General features: G+C 42.3%; 1 protein-coding gene across 8 annotated transcripts in view; it reads left to right on the forward strand.

Moving 5' to 3' along the window:
- Positions 1-18,562, forward strand: part of C1PH19orf44 (chromosome 1p C19orf44 homolog) — a 393,273-nt gene that overhangs the window by 192,311 nt on the left and 182,400 nt on the right. For all 8 annotated transcript variants that reach the window (XM_069649182.1, XM_069649183.1, XM_069649185.1 and 5 more), the window contains 2 exons: positions 3,984-4,099; positions 5,753-6,442. In XM_069649182.1, coding sequence (XP_069505283.1) covers positions 3,984-4,099; positions 5,753-6,442 — 806 coding nt within the window. The remainder of the gene's footprint in view (positions 1-3,983; positions 4,100-5,752; positions 6,443-18,562) is intronic.

Below are 18,562 nucleotides of genomic sequence, written 5' to 3' on the forward strand. Positions count from 1 at the left end.
ATGGATATGGACGTGCTGGATTGCCACTGGCTGGATGAACTGGGCCCACTTATAGGAACTGTGTGCAGATCTTTTCTGTGATATTTATATATGCGTGGGGATGTGTGCGCCGTGGATGCCACTTCTCCTTACCTTCGTATCAAGCCTTGTGCTTCTGCTGTGTATAGGTGTAACCTCTGGGCATATGCCCATCCATGCGCTGTCTGATGTCCAACACCGGCTCCACTGGCACCTACGCCGTGTCTAAGTGCGTTTGCTGTTCGGTGGAGCTCCCAGATGCCGGTGTGCTTCGTTGTGGTTCACTCGGCCTCCGTGTTGGGGAAGGAGCCTTTGGAGTACTGGCGAACACCGGGGGCTGCAGTGTTTGATGTCCTCGTCAGTTCATTCGGGTGGATGGCTCTTCAGATAGAGTGGACACCCCTGAAGATCTTATATGTTCCATTCATTGAGGTGGCTGATTGTAATGTAAATCAATTTATGGAGCGCACACCAAGGCCAGAAGGCATCGGAGGCACTAGCCAACAAGCAAGCAAGGAAGATCAACAGGACCTACACCCTTCTCAGAACAAGAAAGTCTTAAGTGCTCTACGGAAACACAAATGATCCGAGATCTCTCTCAGAAAGGTCGGAAAGGAGCTCCACAATGTCTGGGCCAGCACTGAAAAGGAGCGCCCTCCAGCTCTGGCATTACAAAAACAAGGCACTGCCAACAGATTGGCAGAGGATGACCACAAAGAGCGTCTGGGGAGATAGCGAGTCAGTGTGGATGGAAAAAAGGAATATCCCAGTGTGGAAAAATGTGTGATTTCCGGTCTTTATCGAGCAATAGTAGTGGCTAAAGTAGGAGATGGGTCTAAAAAGCAGATGGTAACGAGACCCGACTCGGGATCTAGATGAGGAGTTGTGGGGGAAAATGTGCACCGGGGCGCATGGGACTTTGATTTCCTGCCAATATAAGCTTCACAGGATCAAATTATTGTCTACATGGCAATATGATCCAATATGGGATGTCTAAGATATTTCCCACAGTATGTCCTGGGTGTTGGAGGAATTGCGGGGAGAGGGCATCATACTGGTATATGTGGTGGTCCTGTGTCAAGGTTCAGGGTGAATAAGGGAGTTGGATGGGGCACAGAGAGATTTAGATACAATGTTGTTGTTTTTTTGGTTTGAAGAGGTGGAACAGGGTGGAGGTCCGTACCACACATGGTTCACCTTTCCCTGTTGGAAAGGCTTGCTTATCTATTGGTCGGAAGAGGAATACCCTTCCGAGCGAGAGTGGTCGCATAAGGCAAGAGAGATCTGACATAGAGAACATCACAGGGATATTCCATGATGTGCAAACTTCAAAGAACATGGAGTAGCTGCCATTTCTGCAAAAATATGGTACTATGCAGGTGGTTCATTCCGGGTGAGCTTCAGGGTTGATAGTTTGGGAAGGGGTTCCCTTTGTGTTATGGGTGTTCTCGAATTGGGCTCCTCCCCTGAAATAGGTAGGGGAGTAACTGTAAGACCTGAAACTGTCTCCAGGCACTGTCTAATTATACGTATTGTGATGTTAACCAGCAATGTGAGGTTGTGTGTCCATCCGCATTTGTCGGTGGGTGGGTGTACATTTATTCTTCATATGATGTTGATTTACATGATTGTGTTGTAATTTCTGGTGTTGGAAATGTGTAATAAAGTGAAATTTAAAACAGAAAAAAATAGAAACCTGATTTTAGAAGTCCAGCGAGATTACGCAATCAGGCTATGTCTAGCCTGTAATCATAGAAACAAATGGATGCCCATGAAAAGCATTCCTGACACACTGCATTGTCAGTTTAGAGTAGCAATGGTCAGATCCGGCTGGATGTATGAATGTTTGTCTGCGATTCACTGTTAATCCACATTCTCTGTTTGCTTGGAAAGGGTTGAATGGGTAAGCCATACCTGATTAGGGATCTGTGAAATTATTGAATAATGCTGTTTACCGACTGTAATCTGTATGTGCATCCAGCTCCCAAGAGTGTTATAAAGAGTGGGGGTTTTGCAGAAGCCTTATATCACTCTTACATTCAATCCAAAGCAGCAGTAGATTAACTCTCTCTAGGAAGAAGACATAAGCTCTTGTGGCATCTCTACAAAACCTGTAACCATGCTGCTGGGATCTACACAACTCCCACGTGTTCATGCAGGTATTTGGAACAATACAGGTGCTCCTTTTCACTCTGTGAGGCCAGCGGGTTTACTTACCTCCAGGACTTCCTGTTCACTGAACCCTGTGCAACTAATCTAGTGTCTGGAGTTTAGGACATCCGTATCATCTTCTGGGACTCGGAGAGAAAACCCTTGCTTACCTGGTGGTGAACTTCTGGGCTAACGCTTACACGTACAGTATGCTCTTCCAGCTACTGAGATTGATGCACTCTACTCCAGCTTCAGATTTGTATCTCGGCACTCCGATGTTGCCAATGTTTGTTGATTGTTATCCTTGACTGGGTGCAGAATCGGATTGGGGCATAAAATTGGCTCAATCACAAATGAAAAAGTGGCCCACAATCTCAAATAGCAGTTCATTCCTTTTGTGACCGACTGTTTGATTAGTACCCAAGATGGAGTGTTTTGGTAAAATGTGTTGCAAATTGTGCATTTTAAAGAATCTTTGTTTTGTAATGTAATCAAAACAACAATCGGCACAGTGAAAAAGCTAATGCCCTATTGGACAGTCCGTACCTGACTGGCTGTTGCTGCCGGCATACCACTCACCTTCCTTGGCGAACTGATGATCCCTTAATTATCTGATGCTTTAGTTCCTTTTACCTGTCCATGGCGTGGGACGAGGGGCGTAGAGAGTGCTTGTTGACAAAGTGTAAGACGTTGAGAGAGCAGAATAGGTCCATGTGGGATTCATGCAGAGTCAAGGCAGGCGGTTTGTGTGAGATGGTTGTGGGCATATTGGGAGGGGGGGGCACACAGACCAAGGCAGCCCGGTGTACCACTTGTACCACTTGAAATCCTGAGAGTATTCAGTATCCATGGTTAGACCTGTGTTTATTGTCCGGGACTCCGGAATCTTGACTGGCTATCATGATCACACAATTACATCTAGGGTGTTTTATATTGCATTTGGATTCGAAAATTGAATGCTGAACTGCGAATGTTGTTTGCCATAAAGAATCCACACCAAAAAAGTTACCACTCTATAATATACTGCTTTTCTCTCTACATAACACCTATATAATGAATATATCTGTACAGGGATATTGTTTCAGTATTCCTTTTATTGTATGTCATCATATGCTTCACCAGTCTTTAATATCAACCTGCTCTCTTCCTAAGAAGGATATGCCTTTGATTGCTCCCACAACCGTTACCCTTAGGAGAGTTCGGCATTTAAGAAGGAGACCTGCAACTGGGTGTAGGTTGGTCTTTCTTTGCCCTACACAAAGGGTTTAGGAACATCTCCCTAAAATTCCCCTCTGCTGGTGCCCCAGCACCTGCGCAGGATTCAGTGACATGCAAGTAACTCACTGTATAGTAAAGCCTAGTTTGCGCAATACTCTACATGCCACTTGGCGAAAACCCGTACAACTGAATTCTTGGTATTACATCTCCCACTATCGATGCTCGGTCTTTGCAACAAACATTTCAACCACAGTGCATTAGAAACCAGGTAGATATAACTAATCCCATACAAATAGGATGATCATAACACCTGTTTTACAGCATTTAGAGCTTAATTCCAGCTTCCTCCAGCTTCTATGTAAGAATACTTAACAATGGTAATAATATTGTAACTGCTCCCAAGAATGCAAAAGGCACATGACCTATAAGATTTACGATTTGTTCTTTTTCTGTATTTTTATCGTGGATATGCTTAACCTGCACCTTAAAGTTTTTTTCTTTTTTTCTTTTCGACAAGCAACAATAAAAAATTGATCTTCAAGTAAGTTGCAGGTGCTAGATATAGAATAATATACCTTTTTTTGTTTGTGTTGCAGGTGTAAGCATGTTTAAAAGCCATGGGGTCAGAAGCTCTGCCCTGGCCCGGGCACAGGCTCAGCTGTCTGGGCAGCGAATTCCAATGGCCCCCAAGGATACCAACGAAGAACTACAGGTGGGGGGCACAAGTACAGAAACCTAGACTCTTTTATCTTCTTTATCATGCTGTGTTTCATGTAGGATTTTATTTCTAAAACTGAACGATTTGTTTACAGTAGGTGGGGGAAACTAGAGTACATATTTATGAGATTTATATAGCCAAACTTTAGCTAGCAAGCACAGGACCGCTGTATAAAACAAGGAGACACTACAGAACGGAGAACATGGGAGAGTTGCTATGAGGGAGTCAACAGGCAACAAGCTCTTCCTTAAAGAGATAGTCAATTCCTTCTGGAAGTGTAAAAGTGATGGCATCAATGTGATGTGTGTCAGTATGTTTCTACGGTGTCAGTTTGTGTAGCAGAAGAATGCCTGATTTTATGGTACTTTATGTCCTTAAAAAGTCTTATTATATACTAAACCCTGGGCAAATGTTGGAACCAGTGCCAGCAGAGATCTCATGTGAAGAATTAATATAGAAAACAGGCTTAATCAAGACCGCCTATTGGCACTAACTTTAATTTTAACATATTATGCGGATGACATGCCAGAATTGTTTCCCCAGTATTAGGAGCTCAAATAATGGATGTTCTTGCTCATGTTAGCGAGATCCTAAATATGGATCGGACTACAAAGGAACCTTTCTACAGTCCAAGAATTTAATAGAAATAATCTAGCGACAAAACGTATTCAATTAAAAACCTTTTTTAGAGAAATTGGGAGATTCCCCATATTGATGGTTTGTTTAGATTAATTTGTTGTGAACCTGCATACATTTCTAGGGATTTTATTTGAATACAGTTTGGTTGGGAAAAATAAAGGAGCTTGTTATTGCAAACTGTTTAATATTGTTCAAGGCAACTAGATCTTCTGAAAGATTGACCTTTGCAATAAAAAAAAAACTAAATGTCTCAAGGAAATTGTAAAAGATGTCAGATTAAAAAGTGACATAGAATATTTTGGATACAAAAAGCACTTAATGAGCTCCTAACACATGAAATGGTCTTGCACAGAAATGTGTCCTTAAATTCAGTGATGTCAGCATTAGGGGGTGCACTTGATGACTAAGGGGCTTTTTCCAGGTTTGGGGGTGTTAGTGCTAATACCTCCAAACAGAATTATAGTTTTCACCACTGGTAACCGTGACTTCTCCACCTGATTACTGGGTGCAGTTATTCCCCTGTATTTGACTAGACAAAGAATCTTTGTGGTATTAGAACATGCTGCATTACAATATGGATTTAGATGCTATGATGATGCATCTCTACAAATCAGAAAATAATAGATCATGTAATATATAGATTTTATTCAAAGAATTGGAAAAATCAGTCTGCAAATAGGTATTACTTGTTTTATGCTGTGCAGTTTATTTGTTAAACCTAATAGTTTTAAGCATTAGAAACAACCTACATCAAAACATTCACATAAAAAGATTGTTTTTAACATGATGAGGCATGCACGTGCAAAACAAATGTTCTAATATGCTGCCCAGCAACACGGGCGCAAGAGTTGATGGGTATGTGTGTTGTTTTTTTGTGTGTCCACTGCTTAGGACTTGTAGGTTGAGACATGCTGCATAGATTTATGCAAACTCGTTGTGGATTATGTGGAATATACTCTGTTTTTGCCAATATCAATTAATGGTTTAAAATCTGTTTCGATTTTGTAGGAGTACATGAATGCACTGAATAAGAAAACAAGTGTTTTGAAACATAAACAAGCCCCTGTTCCTGGCATGAGTGATTTGAGTGATGCTTCAATTGATGATCTGGAAATTCCAAATAATACTGGAGACCAAGGATATGGAAAGCCTCCACAAGCGTCTGTGGGTCAGAGCAGATTCTTAAAGAAAAAGCAACATGTAGATGAAAGCACGTTACCGCTTCAAAGTCAGCCTGATGCAGGAAATGGATTGATGCCGAGTCCAAATGTTACCCGTGCAGGCACTTCTATGATCCGATCTAGCGCTGCACTGAAGAAGCTTGCCCAAATCGAGAGCAAAATCAGAAATAGGGCACTGGAGGCTGAGGCTTCTGATGCTGACTCGGACCTGAGGACATCAGATGAACGGCCCTTTTCTGCCAGGTCCAGCAGTGACATGAGTGGTCGAGGCAACCGGTTTTTGAAGAAAAATGATGTGCACAGGAGCCTTCAAAGGGAAGATGTTCAGGATCCTATGATCATGAATACCAGCTATGTTAACCAAAGGAAAGCCGGTGTAAAAACAGTGGTCACCCTGGAGAGTGAGGAAGAGGAAATCAAAAGACTTGTTGGTAGCTCTGTGGAATTCTCAGATGAAAATGAGAGCTGGTGGAAGCTGCGTCCAAAAGCTATACCCGGACAAAGCTTTGGCACAACGGTAAGGGGAGTGATTCAGGATTCGCCACTGTCTACGTTTTCATCTGCCCTTGTTATTAACACAGACTGACACCCTTCATTAATATATTGTGGAAAATTCTAAACTGGTTTGCAACATTAATCATGTTCCCGCCTGTTGGATCTAAAGCTTTGCAGTCTTGAAAAGTTTGAGAACTATTGATGAATGGCCAAGATGCAGGTTCATGGTCCAGCAACTACTCCTATACCTCTCCTTTACTGAAACCCAAGCATTCCTCTGTTTCAGAACAGCTTCCTATTTGGCCCTGAAGTATCTGATTGTGAAATGCCATTTGCGGCATTCGGACAGAACCTACCCATGACAGTGTGCAAGCATTAGGGTAATAGTACGGTAGGCAGTTTCCTTTTTTATTGGGCTTTTTCATAATGGAATTTTAAACCATTGATGTAGTCATTCCATCCTCCGGCCCTCCTTTTACTTAATTGTTTGGACACCTAACTTTGAGGCAATCCTAAATCGCACATACAGGTGCTGTTGTGGCCTGTTATCAAATATTTGGTAAAAGTCCTTGGTCTCTTTTTAAGCTCTCAGTAGGGTCCTCCTAACTTTTGTATACAGTAATGCAAACAGCCAAATTGCAGTAGTTAGTAAATTGATTTAAGTGATGCAATGGGGATAGCGTTATGACTTCTTTTATGTAGTTTATTCCTACTGAAATGCTCCTGTGAAGAAGATTAGAAAATGTCAGTATTTCACTTTCAGATGTTTTGGTTAAAGAGTATGGTAATTAATTTTGTGATGCACTAGGAAACCCACGATTGGGACTCATCTGAGGGACGATGAGAACCAGAAAGTTATAATGGGCAAAATAATAAATTTTTATGGAACGATAGTGAGATATCTAACAGAAAATGTCAGGAAGCACCAAGTTGAGGGTCCAAGGTGTCTTTCCCCGCCTTTTCTTCAGGTATGTAGGGCAGTGAAGCAGAAGGGCAGAGCTAAATTGAAGCGTCATGGTAATGGAGTTTATCCAATGGAAAGGCTTGGCCAGTCCAGAATAAAACGGAGTCTTGAAACATATTTACTGCTCAAAAGGGCAGCTTAAAAGAGTGGCCCTACGCTAGTCGTGAAGTATTGGTGGCATTAACCACATTTGTTTGGAAGGGGAAGGGAAAGAGAAGAAGATCAAGAGAAGGATCAAAAAACAGTAGTTAGAATCTGCACTTACTTGGGGTGCTAATGGCGAAGTTGAGCCCATTTTGAAGTTTACATTTCTTATATAATAGGAACAGATGAGGGACAGGGGCCTGTGCAACATGCCAGAAACAGTTCCAGAGGTCACAGCCCCCACCTACAGTTAGGACCTCTGATGTTATAGGTATTTAACTTTAGGAAAATGGCTGCCAATCCACCAACTAATTGCGTTAATGCTGATACTCCCTCAGTGTCCCATGTGTACAAATGGTGATCTGTATTTACATATGAATTGAAATATAAACCTAACAAATGAAAGGGAGGTCAGTCAATGAACAATGAATGGTTATTAAATAGGGAGGAAGCAACGAATCCTGAGGAACCACCATAGTCTGGGGCAAAGAGTTCCAGAGGTGTTGGGGAAGATTTCCCTTTATGCTTTTAGCCCCACTTTGCGAGATCAGCCCACAGTGTTTTTGATGGTTTCATTGGTGACTGAACCTTGCTTTTCAGTAAGTGGGGTGCTTTTTAAACCTCACTTAGCACAATAATTAATTTTTAATGGCCTTCCATAGTAGTCCTTATGGTTACTAGGGCTGGGGTACTCTCATGCCCACTTTTCTTATCTCTGGGTGAGCCCCTTATCCAGGCAGTATGTTATGTGCTGTATGTTGGTAGTGCTTTTACTTCTTTTGGCAACAGTGCATCATCGTTTTCTACTGCAAGGTATCCTCCTTTTTGTTAATGTATTGGCCAAAGTAGCTTGGTGTTGCTTTGAAGACTTGAGCACTAAATCTCTGGCTTTGTTCGTCTCCTGCCTCCATTTTGTTGCTAGTATGTCCATATTCGATTATCTGCTTTTACGAGTGCTGGACAAAATAAAACTGCTGTATGGATGAGATGCAGTTCAGGCTCTATTGGGGTCTGGCAGTCAACCAAATCCACATGCTTGCAAATACGGCCACAAAGTGCTCCAGATAAGATTTGTAAGTGGGAGTATTTTACTCCTTATGTTTTAAAGTTCAGAGTTAAATGATTTTTAGGGAGTAAAAATGTGAGTCCAATTCCCAATGAGAGTATTTTAGAAGAGAGTAGAACAGTTTTAACTGAAAAACATAAATGTTTTGGCAAAATGTATTTTGTTGCAGCTAGTTACTCATGCACCTCTATAGATACACGTTTTACTTCTTACATTCAGCCAATTAAAATAGTAATTTCTTCCTGTGGTACTACGTGTACTACAGGTCCTAACATATCCGCAGAGTTGTGAGGGTGAAAGCAGGGGCGCAAGATTCTACATGTCTTTACCTATTTTTTGTTTTGAGTATTTTTCCTCCCGTTTTAATGACATTTTATGGGAGTATTTGCCAATTCTTAGGGAGTAAAAGTGGCCTATAACACCCCTTCTCTGTAGGGCTGCGGCCAAACAAATGCGAGCTGGTTAACCTTCTAGGATTTGATGGCTGCCAAAACTTTGATTCCTGCACTGCAGATGTTTGTAGGCCTGGTGAGGCTGAGGAAGGAGAACTTGCAATTAAACATTGTCAATATATCATCGAGACCCCTCTCATCAATTGAAGAATCTGTCGTCAAACTGAGACTTTCCTTTTGTCCAACTAATGCCTTTGACTTTACATCGGCGAGAAAAGATGTCTTCAAATTCGTTACTAAGTTGGCAACATTTTACACCACGAAAGTTAATGAAGGCAGGCATGGCAATCTTCAGATGAGAGCGCAATATCTCCTCTCAGTAGCTGATCTGGCTAATCTTACCTGCTTAACGACACTGCAGGAAGATCCTACTAACCTGTCCACGCAAGATGCCATTGCTAACATCACTTTATTAGAAAGAAATGGCATGCATTCTGAAATGAGCACACACTCTAAATATAAGCCTAAATCTATCTTCTGTCCGAATATTGGCAATAGTCAAATATGTTTTTGAAGGATTGGTCCTGAAATACCTTAAGAATTTGATTACTGTGATAGCACCCACACACAAAAAACTGTGTTTTCTACAGAACAAGAAGTTGAATAAATTACATGAAGATACACCTATCATCATATGGCATGCAGACAAGGGAGGGGTGTAGTTATTATGGACATGATTTTGTATACTAGGAAAGCAATGAGACAACTGAGTGATTATGCATGTTATTAAATGAAAGCATTCTGTTAGAGACAAAAGAAATCTTTTTGGGTCATCTAAAAGAATGGTTGGACAGAAAACTCATAAATGATGATGAATATTTGTTCCTCAAAATTAAACATCCAGTTACGCCCCTGATTTATTTTAATCCTAAGATTCATAAAAAACAACAGGTGCCACCAGGGTGGCCGATTGTCTGGCCTATTAATAGTCTGTTGGAGAACACTGATCTCTTTGGATTATTTCTTCCAACCATTTGTCATCAGAGCGCCAGGGGACCACTCCGGTGGTGATAGTGCGCAATACAAATATCCTTTAACATGAACATTGACATCAGTCTTAATTCTTATATGAGAGACACATCAAACTTGCTTATCAAATTGAGTTACATTAATTGGGAACCTCACTACCTTTTGGTGTCACTTGACGTGGTATCACTCCATACGTCAATTCGGCACCAACACGGTCTTCAAGCATGTCATTATTTTCTGGGAATCCAGATCCATTAGTTATCGACAATGCAATAACTTGTTATTGAACATGTTAAGATTTCTCTTAGAAAATGATCATCTTGTGCATAACTATATGTTATACAAGGAAACCCAGGGAACTGCTGTGGGATCTTGCATGGCTCCTACCTATGCAAACCTATACATGGGTTGGTGGGAAAAGAAGATGGCTTGGACAGAGAATTTAGAAATCTATAAACAACATACAGTGGTATGGTACCATTATATAGATGACTTGTTAATCACATGGGATGGTACAGAAGAAAACATAGCCAGATGTATTGAAATTCTAAATAATAACCTGAATTTAAGGCTACACATGACAGACCATTAGAGCTAGGTTTATTAGACATTAAATTCCAGATTATATATGAAGAACTAATTTCTATTTTGTATAGAAAAGACACCAATTCTAAGTCCACACTCCATGCCAATGGCCTTCACCCTAGAATTTTGAAGAATTCAAGCCCTTATGGGGAACTTCTTAGGGCTAAGCGAATATGCACTAAAGATCGTGACTACCAAAAGTAGGCAAAAGAAATTGAAACTCGTTTCCTTTATAGAGGTTATGAACGCTCTACATTTAATACCATGGAAAAACAAAAGATAAAAGTAGAGCCGATCTTTTCAAATCAAACAAAAAGTAGAAGACCACACTATTAAATTCATCACTGGTTTTATCCATCAAGCTAATAATGTATGTGCTATTTTAGCCAAACACTGGCATATATTGACCAGTGACGGGGTTCTTTCCAAACTGCTGGGTAAATCTCTGCAGGTAACTTTCTCGAGAGCCCCCACCCTTAAAAATATATTATCGCCTAGTCAATAGAAACAAATCGGACCACCACAGATTGGCTGTCGAATGCATCTAAAAAGACAGATTTTTTTTAGATGCCAGAAATGTAAAATGTGTGCTTTTATGTACACAGAGGGGTTTGTAACCTCAGAAGGGAAACTGTGGACTTACAAACCTAGAATTGTTTAACAAGATTTGTGGTCTATGTAATTATTTGTAGTTGTGGGTTTAAGTATGTGGGATCCACTATAGGCCCATTTAAATTACAGATATTACAACACTATAGGGCCTTCAAAAATGCCGATTTAGGTTATCCTTTGACTCAGCACTTTATGGACAAGCATAATAGTGATATAACATTTTTGGGTTTGGCATACATTTCTGAACATGATAGAAAAGGAAACCGAGAACTCAAGTTAAGACAATTAGAAGCCAGAATGATTTGTAAGCTCAATACTTTGAAACCTGCTGGACTAAATGTTGACTCTGAGATGTATGTGTTTTTTAACTGAACAATAGAATTGTATTCTGAGTATAAGACTGGAACCTGGCAGGATTTTGAGAGACAGATATGATATACACATGTAATATTTTCTATGATTGGGCGTTCTAATACATAGATCTTTGCTCTTACATGCTCAGGTTTGTGACAGCAGGAGACATAATATATGTATCCAATGTATGAAAATGCACTAGTATTTTCTATATAGTTATGGTCGTAGCACATATATTTTATTATGACGACATTCCCCCTACCCACTTCCTGCCATCCCTCCTCCTACAACACAACCCCTCCTCCAATCCTCCCTGTTGCACCGCACGCTACAACTACCTCTTACCTACCAGACTGAACAGGCTTAGGAGCCGCTCTAAACCCATCTACTCCGTCAAGCGCCCGATCCACCAGCTCCAGAAACAAACTCCTAGGTCAGCGGTCCCGCCATGCCGCAGAGGCAAACTATCTCGATCCCAGGTCACAACGTTCACCCCCTCTCCCCCCCCGGGAGCGATCAACCGCTGCCGCATCCAGTCCTACTAAATGCTCAGTTACCACCCGTCCATCCAAACGCAACTTAAACAACAAGGACAGAGCCCTGCTCCCTTTAATGCCCATTGATAAATGCAAGATTTCTCCCAGCACATGCTATGGAAATTCTTGACCTGATCACCAACCTAGACTTGGAGGTTTTAGCCATTATCGAAACATGGCTTCATGAAGCCTCAGGACCTTCCATCGCACTAGCCCTCCCACTAGGTTACACCATCTTCAGACAAGACAGACCAGCTGCCAAAGGTGGGGGAGTGACCCGCATAGTTAAAGAAAAGCTAACGGTAAGACAAACCGCATCTTTCCTCTGAGAGAATGTGGACTCCCTTGCAGTCAAAATTACCATTTCACCCGATACCACCATTGCCATCCTTATAGCATACCACCCGCCAGGCCCTCTATCTGATTTCCACAACAATATCATCCATCTCCTCTGGTAAAATCTGAAAAACTCCACCAAATCCATTCTCTTGGGTGACTTTAACCTCGGCTTCAATGATCATAAAGATAAGCCAGCCAAGGCCCTATCCAAAGATCTCCTGGACCTTGGCTTCCAGCAAAAAATAGTCAATCCTACCCACTGCAAACAGGAAAGCCAAAAGAAAGAAACATGCTAACTCGTGGTTCTCCACTGAACTCTAAGAACTACCTGCCCTCAAGTGCAAAGCGCTGAACATATGGCAAAGGAACCCACAGGACTCCACACTAACTGCCTATAAATCACTGGCAGCACAATACAAAAAAGCCATCTTTCTAGCTAAATCCTCAGCATATAATGAAAGGATCTCGAACGCTACTTCGGAATCAAAAGAGATGTTTGTCATCTTTAAAGAACTGGCCATGCCGGTCATGAGCACACAGCAGGTAGTGAAAGATGAATCCTGGTGTAATAGTGTCCAGACAGCCATGATCAGTAATATTGTGCCCTCCTACAGAAGATCAACGCTCACCACAAAGCCCTGTCTAAGGAGCATGTGCCTGCATCCCACACGACCAGCACAGTCTCCAAAGATAAAACTCTTTTCTCATTTAGGGAAGTAACGGAAACAGAGGTACTGGACATCATTCGGAAAATCAAACCGTCCAAATGCAAAGGAGAAGTCCGTCCAACCAATCTGATCAATGAGTGTGCGGACACCTTCGTCCCTTTCATGAAAACTTTCATTAATGCCTCATTCAAATCCAACTATGTCCCAGAATGCCTTAAAGAGGCGTGGGATCGCTCTCTATTAAACAAAAAAAACCCTCTCTAGACCCAGAGACACCCAACAACTGCAGACCCAGAGACACGGTCCCGTTCCTACTGAAAAGTTTAGACAAAGTTGCAAATACCCAAATACAGCAGTTTCTGGAAGCTAATATCATTCTGGGTAACAGACAATCGGGGTTCCGCCCAGGCCATGGTACAGAGTCGGCCCTGCTTGACCTCGAGATTCAACTTGGTGACATAATGGACAAAGGCAAGTCGGCACTTCTCCTGCTACTAAATCTGTTGGCTACATTTGACCTTGTTGACCATGATATCTTATGTAAACAACTTGAGAATGCTGCCCACTTTTCTCCTGAAGCCACATATTGGATCACCTCCTTCCTTAAGGAGAGCACTATGAGAGTCTTCTTGGACCAGGCATGTGCAGCACCCACCACCATACATTGTGCTGTCCTGCAAGGTTTGTGTACTGCACCAACATTATACAATATATTTACCCTACCACTTTTCAATGACCTAGATGATCGCTGCATAGCATACACAAACTATGCCAACGACACTCAAGTCCTACTCCCTCTCACGGGCTCCTACGAACATGACGCAGCTGCTTTAGCTAACAATTACGCAGCAATACAGACATGGATGGCAGTGAAAGGTCTATGTCTCAATGGAGAAAAAACTGAGCTCCTCCTTGTCGGCTGGATCGACACGCTAAACAAACTTGACTCTCAATACAAGACCTTCATCATCGATAACACGCTAGCTCTGTGTCTTCAACAGTAAAAACACTAGGGGTCTTCATTGACTCCTCTTTATCCATGACAAGGCAAGTTAGTGCCATTGCATCCTCTGCTGCACTCACCACCAAAATCATTAATGCAGTCAAACCTTTTCTGTCAACAAACAAATTGCCTCGCAATAGCCAGGGCTACCATTGGGGCTAAACTCGATTTATTGCAATGCCCTCTTCTTGGGTACCTCATCAAAAAACATCAACCGGCTACAGGTCACGCAAAACAATGCCTTCAGAGCGGCACTGAGCATCCCTAAAAAGGAACATCTTTCACAGGCGAGAAGAGATATGCGCTGACTGCCAGTCAAAGAGCACATTCTATTCAAAACCATGGCCATCACACACAAGTGCCTCTCCTTGACCGCCCCCCTTACCTATCAGAAAAAAATCTTCCTATTTCATTAGCCAGACCCATTTGAGCGCACCTCTCCAACCAGATCCAGGTCCCCACGTTCAAAAGAGCAAAGGCGGGAGGATCCAGTTTCCAACATCTAGCACCCAAAAACTGGAATGCATTGCCCACATCACCCAGAAGCGAAGCCTCATACACTGTCTTCCGTAAAGCTCTCAAGACCATTCTCTTCAACTAATACATGGCAGCTAGACCTCCGGCACTCTTCTTGAATGTAGTTAGCTAATATTGCTTGTGCGGATTATCGGGTGTCCTGTAACCACAGACCCATCATGTCATACCAAATTCTAATGCCACTAAGTCCTTTTTGTTCCTGTCCCCTTTGCATGTTCCTCACTGCATAAGCCACTAAGTTTTGTTTCACTGTAACCAAGGAACACCCGGCTTACCCCATCATGTAACCCTATCCAGTTTTGTTTTTCGGTGTCAGTTTTATGTACTCCTGTTGCAACTAAGTAAGCCTACTGTAACAGCGCCACAATGCCTAAGGCCCGTTGTGCACTAAATGTAAATAAATAAAAATTATGAATGAAGCTTACTATGTACTGTAGCACTTGCGAAATCATTTCTGCGGCCAACAAACTCAGCATTATTAGGTGGCTAACACTTGCACTGTTTATGCTTTATTTACAGCTAAAAAACTCAGCGTCATTAGTTGGCTGAGATTTGCAACACTTTTATACCAGAAATGCTGTCACAGAAGTATACGGGTGGGCAGAATTTGGCGCTAGTGTTAGAGTATGTATTTATGAATACCTTGCAAAATAGGAATAGTCACTCTGTTTTTAATACTGCGGGTTGGTGCAATAAGATGTCATCCTCATCTTCTAGCGTTTTAAGTAAAGCAATCTAATTAGATAGTATCCTGTGTGAGATTGACGTCCACTAGTTTGGGCATTTTAATTTCAATCAACATGGTGAATAACAAGAATACACAATATATATGTAATATTTGTTAGATTAAAACAATATTGTCAGACGGAGGTGTTCCTCCTGCTCATTCTGCTTACTCGTCTCCAGTGGAATATGCCAGCATAGGATTGATATTTGATCAATCCGTGCTGGCAATCCAGATATATTGCACGTACTTGCAGATTAATGTTTCCTAAATGACATTTTATTTTGTTAGCACAAACCAGCAGTCGCACATTAAATTTAATGTAGACTATTGTATTTTTCCTTCTATATGGTATATTCAGCATTGAACTTTATACATTGAGTATACATGATACCTATAGGAAGTTTATCTACTCCAAGATAGCAGTATCATCCCCATTCTTACTCTCTATGGTTGTCACGTGATTTGGAAAGAAGGGAAATGACGAGTGGGTTTGTGTTCGTATATCGAGGAGGAAATGACTACTAAATACTGTTTTATTTTAAACTGAGTAAGACCCTGTTTGAGCGGAACACAGCATTTTTTACGCTGATTCGTGAATGATCTTTCTTTTACCTGGTCTGTATGGATTGTGACATTTTCTTAACAATCCGTTTGTTTGTTTGTCTCTGTGTGCCCAGGCATTTTCTGAATCCCTTTCATGTGAGGTTTAGACTATGGTCCTCACATTTGGGATTATTGTGGTATTTGTTTTAAAAGATATATGTTTACTTCTTACAATCAAGACATTTAAAATAGTAGTGTCTTCCTGTGGTACTATATGTACTACTGGTCCTAATATATCCATGGAGCTGTGAGGGTAAAAGCAGGGGCGCAAGATTATACATGTCTTTTTCCTATTTTTTGTTGTGAGTATTTTTACTCCCCATTTGTTTTTCGGGAGTATTTGCCAATTCTTGGGGAGTAAAAGTGGCTGATACACCCCTTATCTGTAGGGCTGCGGCCACACAAATTCAAGCTGGCTAGCCTTCTAGGATTTGATGTCTCCCAACAATTTGATTCCTGAACTGCAGATGTTTGACAGCCTGGTGTAACTTGGAGCACTGCAGATGTGTATATCTGGTGTAGATTCAGAGCAATCGTTCAGCTGTACCACTGAACCTGATGCTAAGGAAGCTGAGGGAATCAAGTGGGATGCTGAGGACTCTCCTAGAAGCTGTACTGTTGACCACCACCTTCTTAGCAAGATTAGCAACTTCCCCTTAAGGCAAAAGCGTTCTTACCTGACTATTGGAAATATGTAGGCACTTACGTCCTTTTCACAATCCTCCACAGCTTTCTGTGGTTCCCATGAATCTCTCTGCACTGCATGCATCTCATCTTGAGTTGGGTTTAATGCTGTACCTGGGCTAGCATTGCGTGCTGCTCACCCTGAATATTTACCCCTTTGTGGGGCATCTTCCCTCGTTCTCTTCTGCTGCTGCTTTTAGTCATTGGACTGAGCCTCTTGAGTCTGCTGTACCTGCCACAGACCTGCTTGAAAGGATAATCTCTTGACTACCTAACTGCAGCTACTGTGCTCTTTTTCCCTTTTCATTGTCCAGTTGCTTGTATAAGGTAGTCAAGCTTCGTGGAAGTGCTGGCACTATCACCTCCTGGGACGCTAACTTCTCAACCAGAGACTGGAACAGATGCCTAACCAGACCTACTCTCAAAAGTGACATCTACAACTGTGACCCCTGGTCTTGTGCCTTCCCTGCACTCCCCTCACCTCTGTCATTGGCCAGGTCCTCGAACAAGGGCCCCATTCTTGTCTGGCAGGGTCCTTTTTGACTTATTGGCTGGGTGGCTGCCATCTACCAGGCTTATTGGACCTATATGTAGAACATATCTACTGTGTCATAACTGGTGCTTGTGTCTACTGGGCTTTAATTTCTGTGGACAAACGTTTCATACTTGGTAATGTTGCATTAAAGTGTGCAAAAACGTTTCTTGCCTATAACATTTTGGTAGGCATTTAGTTAGGTACTTGCATGAAACCTTGATCTAAATTATAACCATTTGACTTTTTGTTTTAAGAAAATCTCTCGATTTAACTTGCCCGTAACATCTTATTCACAATTAAAAGTGCCTGGTGTCTCTTTTTGACACCCTTAATGTTTTTAATACACTGTTACATTCTCCAGCATGGGGTCTTACATGGATGCACATGCTCATGAATATTTCCCGTGTTCAGGCTGGTACTCCTCGCTAATACTAAAGCAGTTTCACTTTAAAGCTAAAACTGCTTGTCGCTTCTATAGCCTATCGCTGCCACTTTGAGTCATACTGTCCCAGCCAATGACATTTGTCCTCCCAAGCTCCACCTCTGGTCGTCATCTTCAGATTTTTACTGCATGTTTTCGTGTTGGTAGTCCTCGTGTTTCGCCTCCTCGAAATATCGCTAACTTTTTTTTATTTTTGTGAGAAATCATCTGAATGTTTCCTTCTTCAGTCACGATGTGACTACCGGCATCAGGGACCCTTTGCCGAATAAGATCCTTCCATCGTTGGATCTCTGGACCGTGGGTAGCCACAGGCCCAAGCCCGGGCCCTCTTCACCATGGTGGACGCCACGAGAAAGGCGTCTTCAAGGCCTGCGCAAATTGCAGCCTAAAAAACATCTTTATTGAGGCTCGGCACATCAATTGCATCTACTGCTTACATCCCGACCATGATGCAGACAGATGTTCCATATGCCAGGCCTTTTACTCCAAAACTCTGAAGGACTGCATTAGTGGCATGGATTGAGGAAGGGGAAGGCCTCTGACTCGGCCTCTGTACACAGTCATGCCTCTCCCAGGGTCGGCAGACCCAAAGAGCGTGCTCCCTCTGACAAGAAGAGATAGAGATCCTTTGAGCACACTTCCCTATGGAAGATACCAAAGAAGGCTGTCATCTCACGGCCCAATGACTGCTCCGTTGACAGCTGCAGAGCCCAGGTCTGGGAAACAGACCTGGGTAGTCTCCCGTCGAGCGGCCAGGTTCTATCTGCGAGGATATCGCTGACGCCAGCTGCCATGCACAAGACCTCATCGACACGGACCCCATCAAGGGACCCGTCAGCGGCTCCACCGTTGACCACCTCATCGCCATCACTGTTCTCATCGAGGAACCCGCCGACTACCTCATCTACCAAGGCCGTTGCCC

Source organism: Ambystoma mexicanum, chromosome 1p (assembly GCF_040938575.1).
Source record: "Ambystoma mexicanum isolate Mex_15411 chromosome 1p, UKY_AmexF1_1, whole genome shotgun sequence".
Lineage (NCBI taxonomy): Eukaryota > Metazoa > Chordata > Amphibia > Caudata > Ambystomatidae > Ambystoma > Ambystoma mexicanum.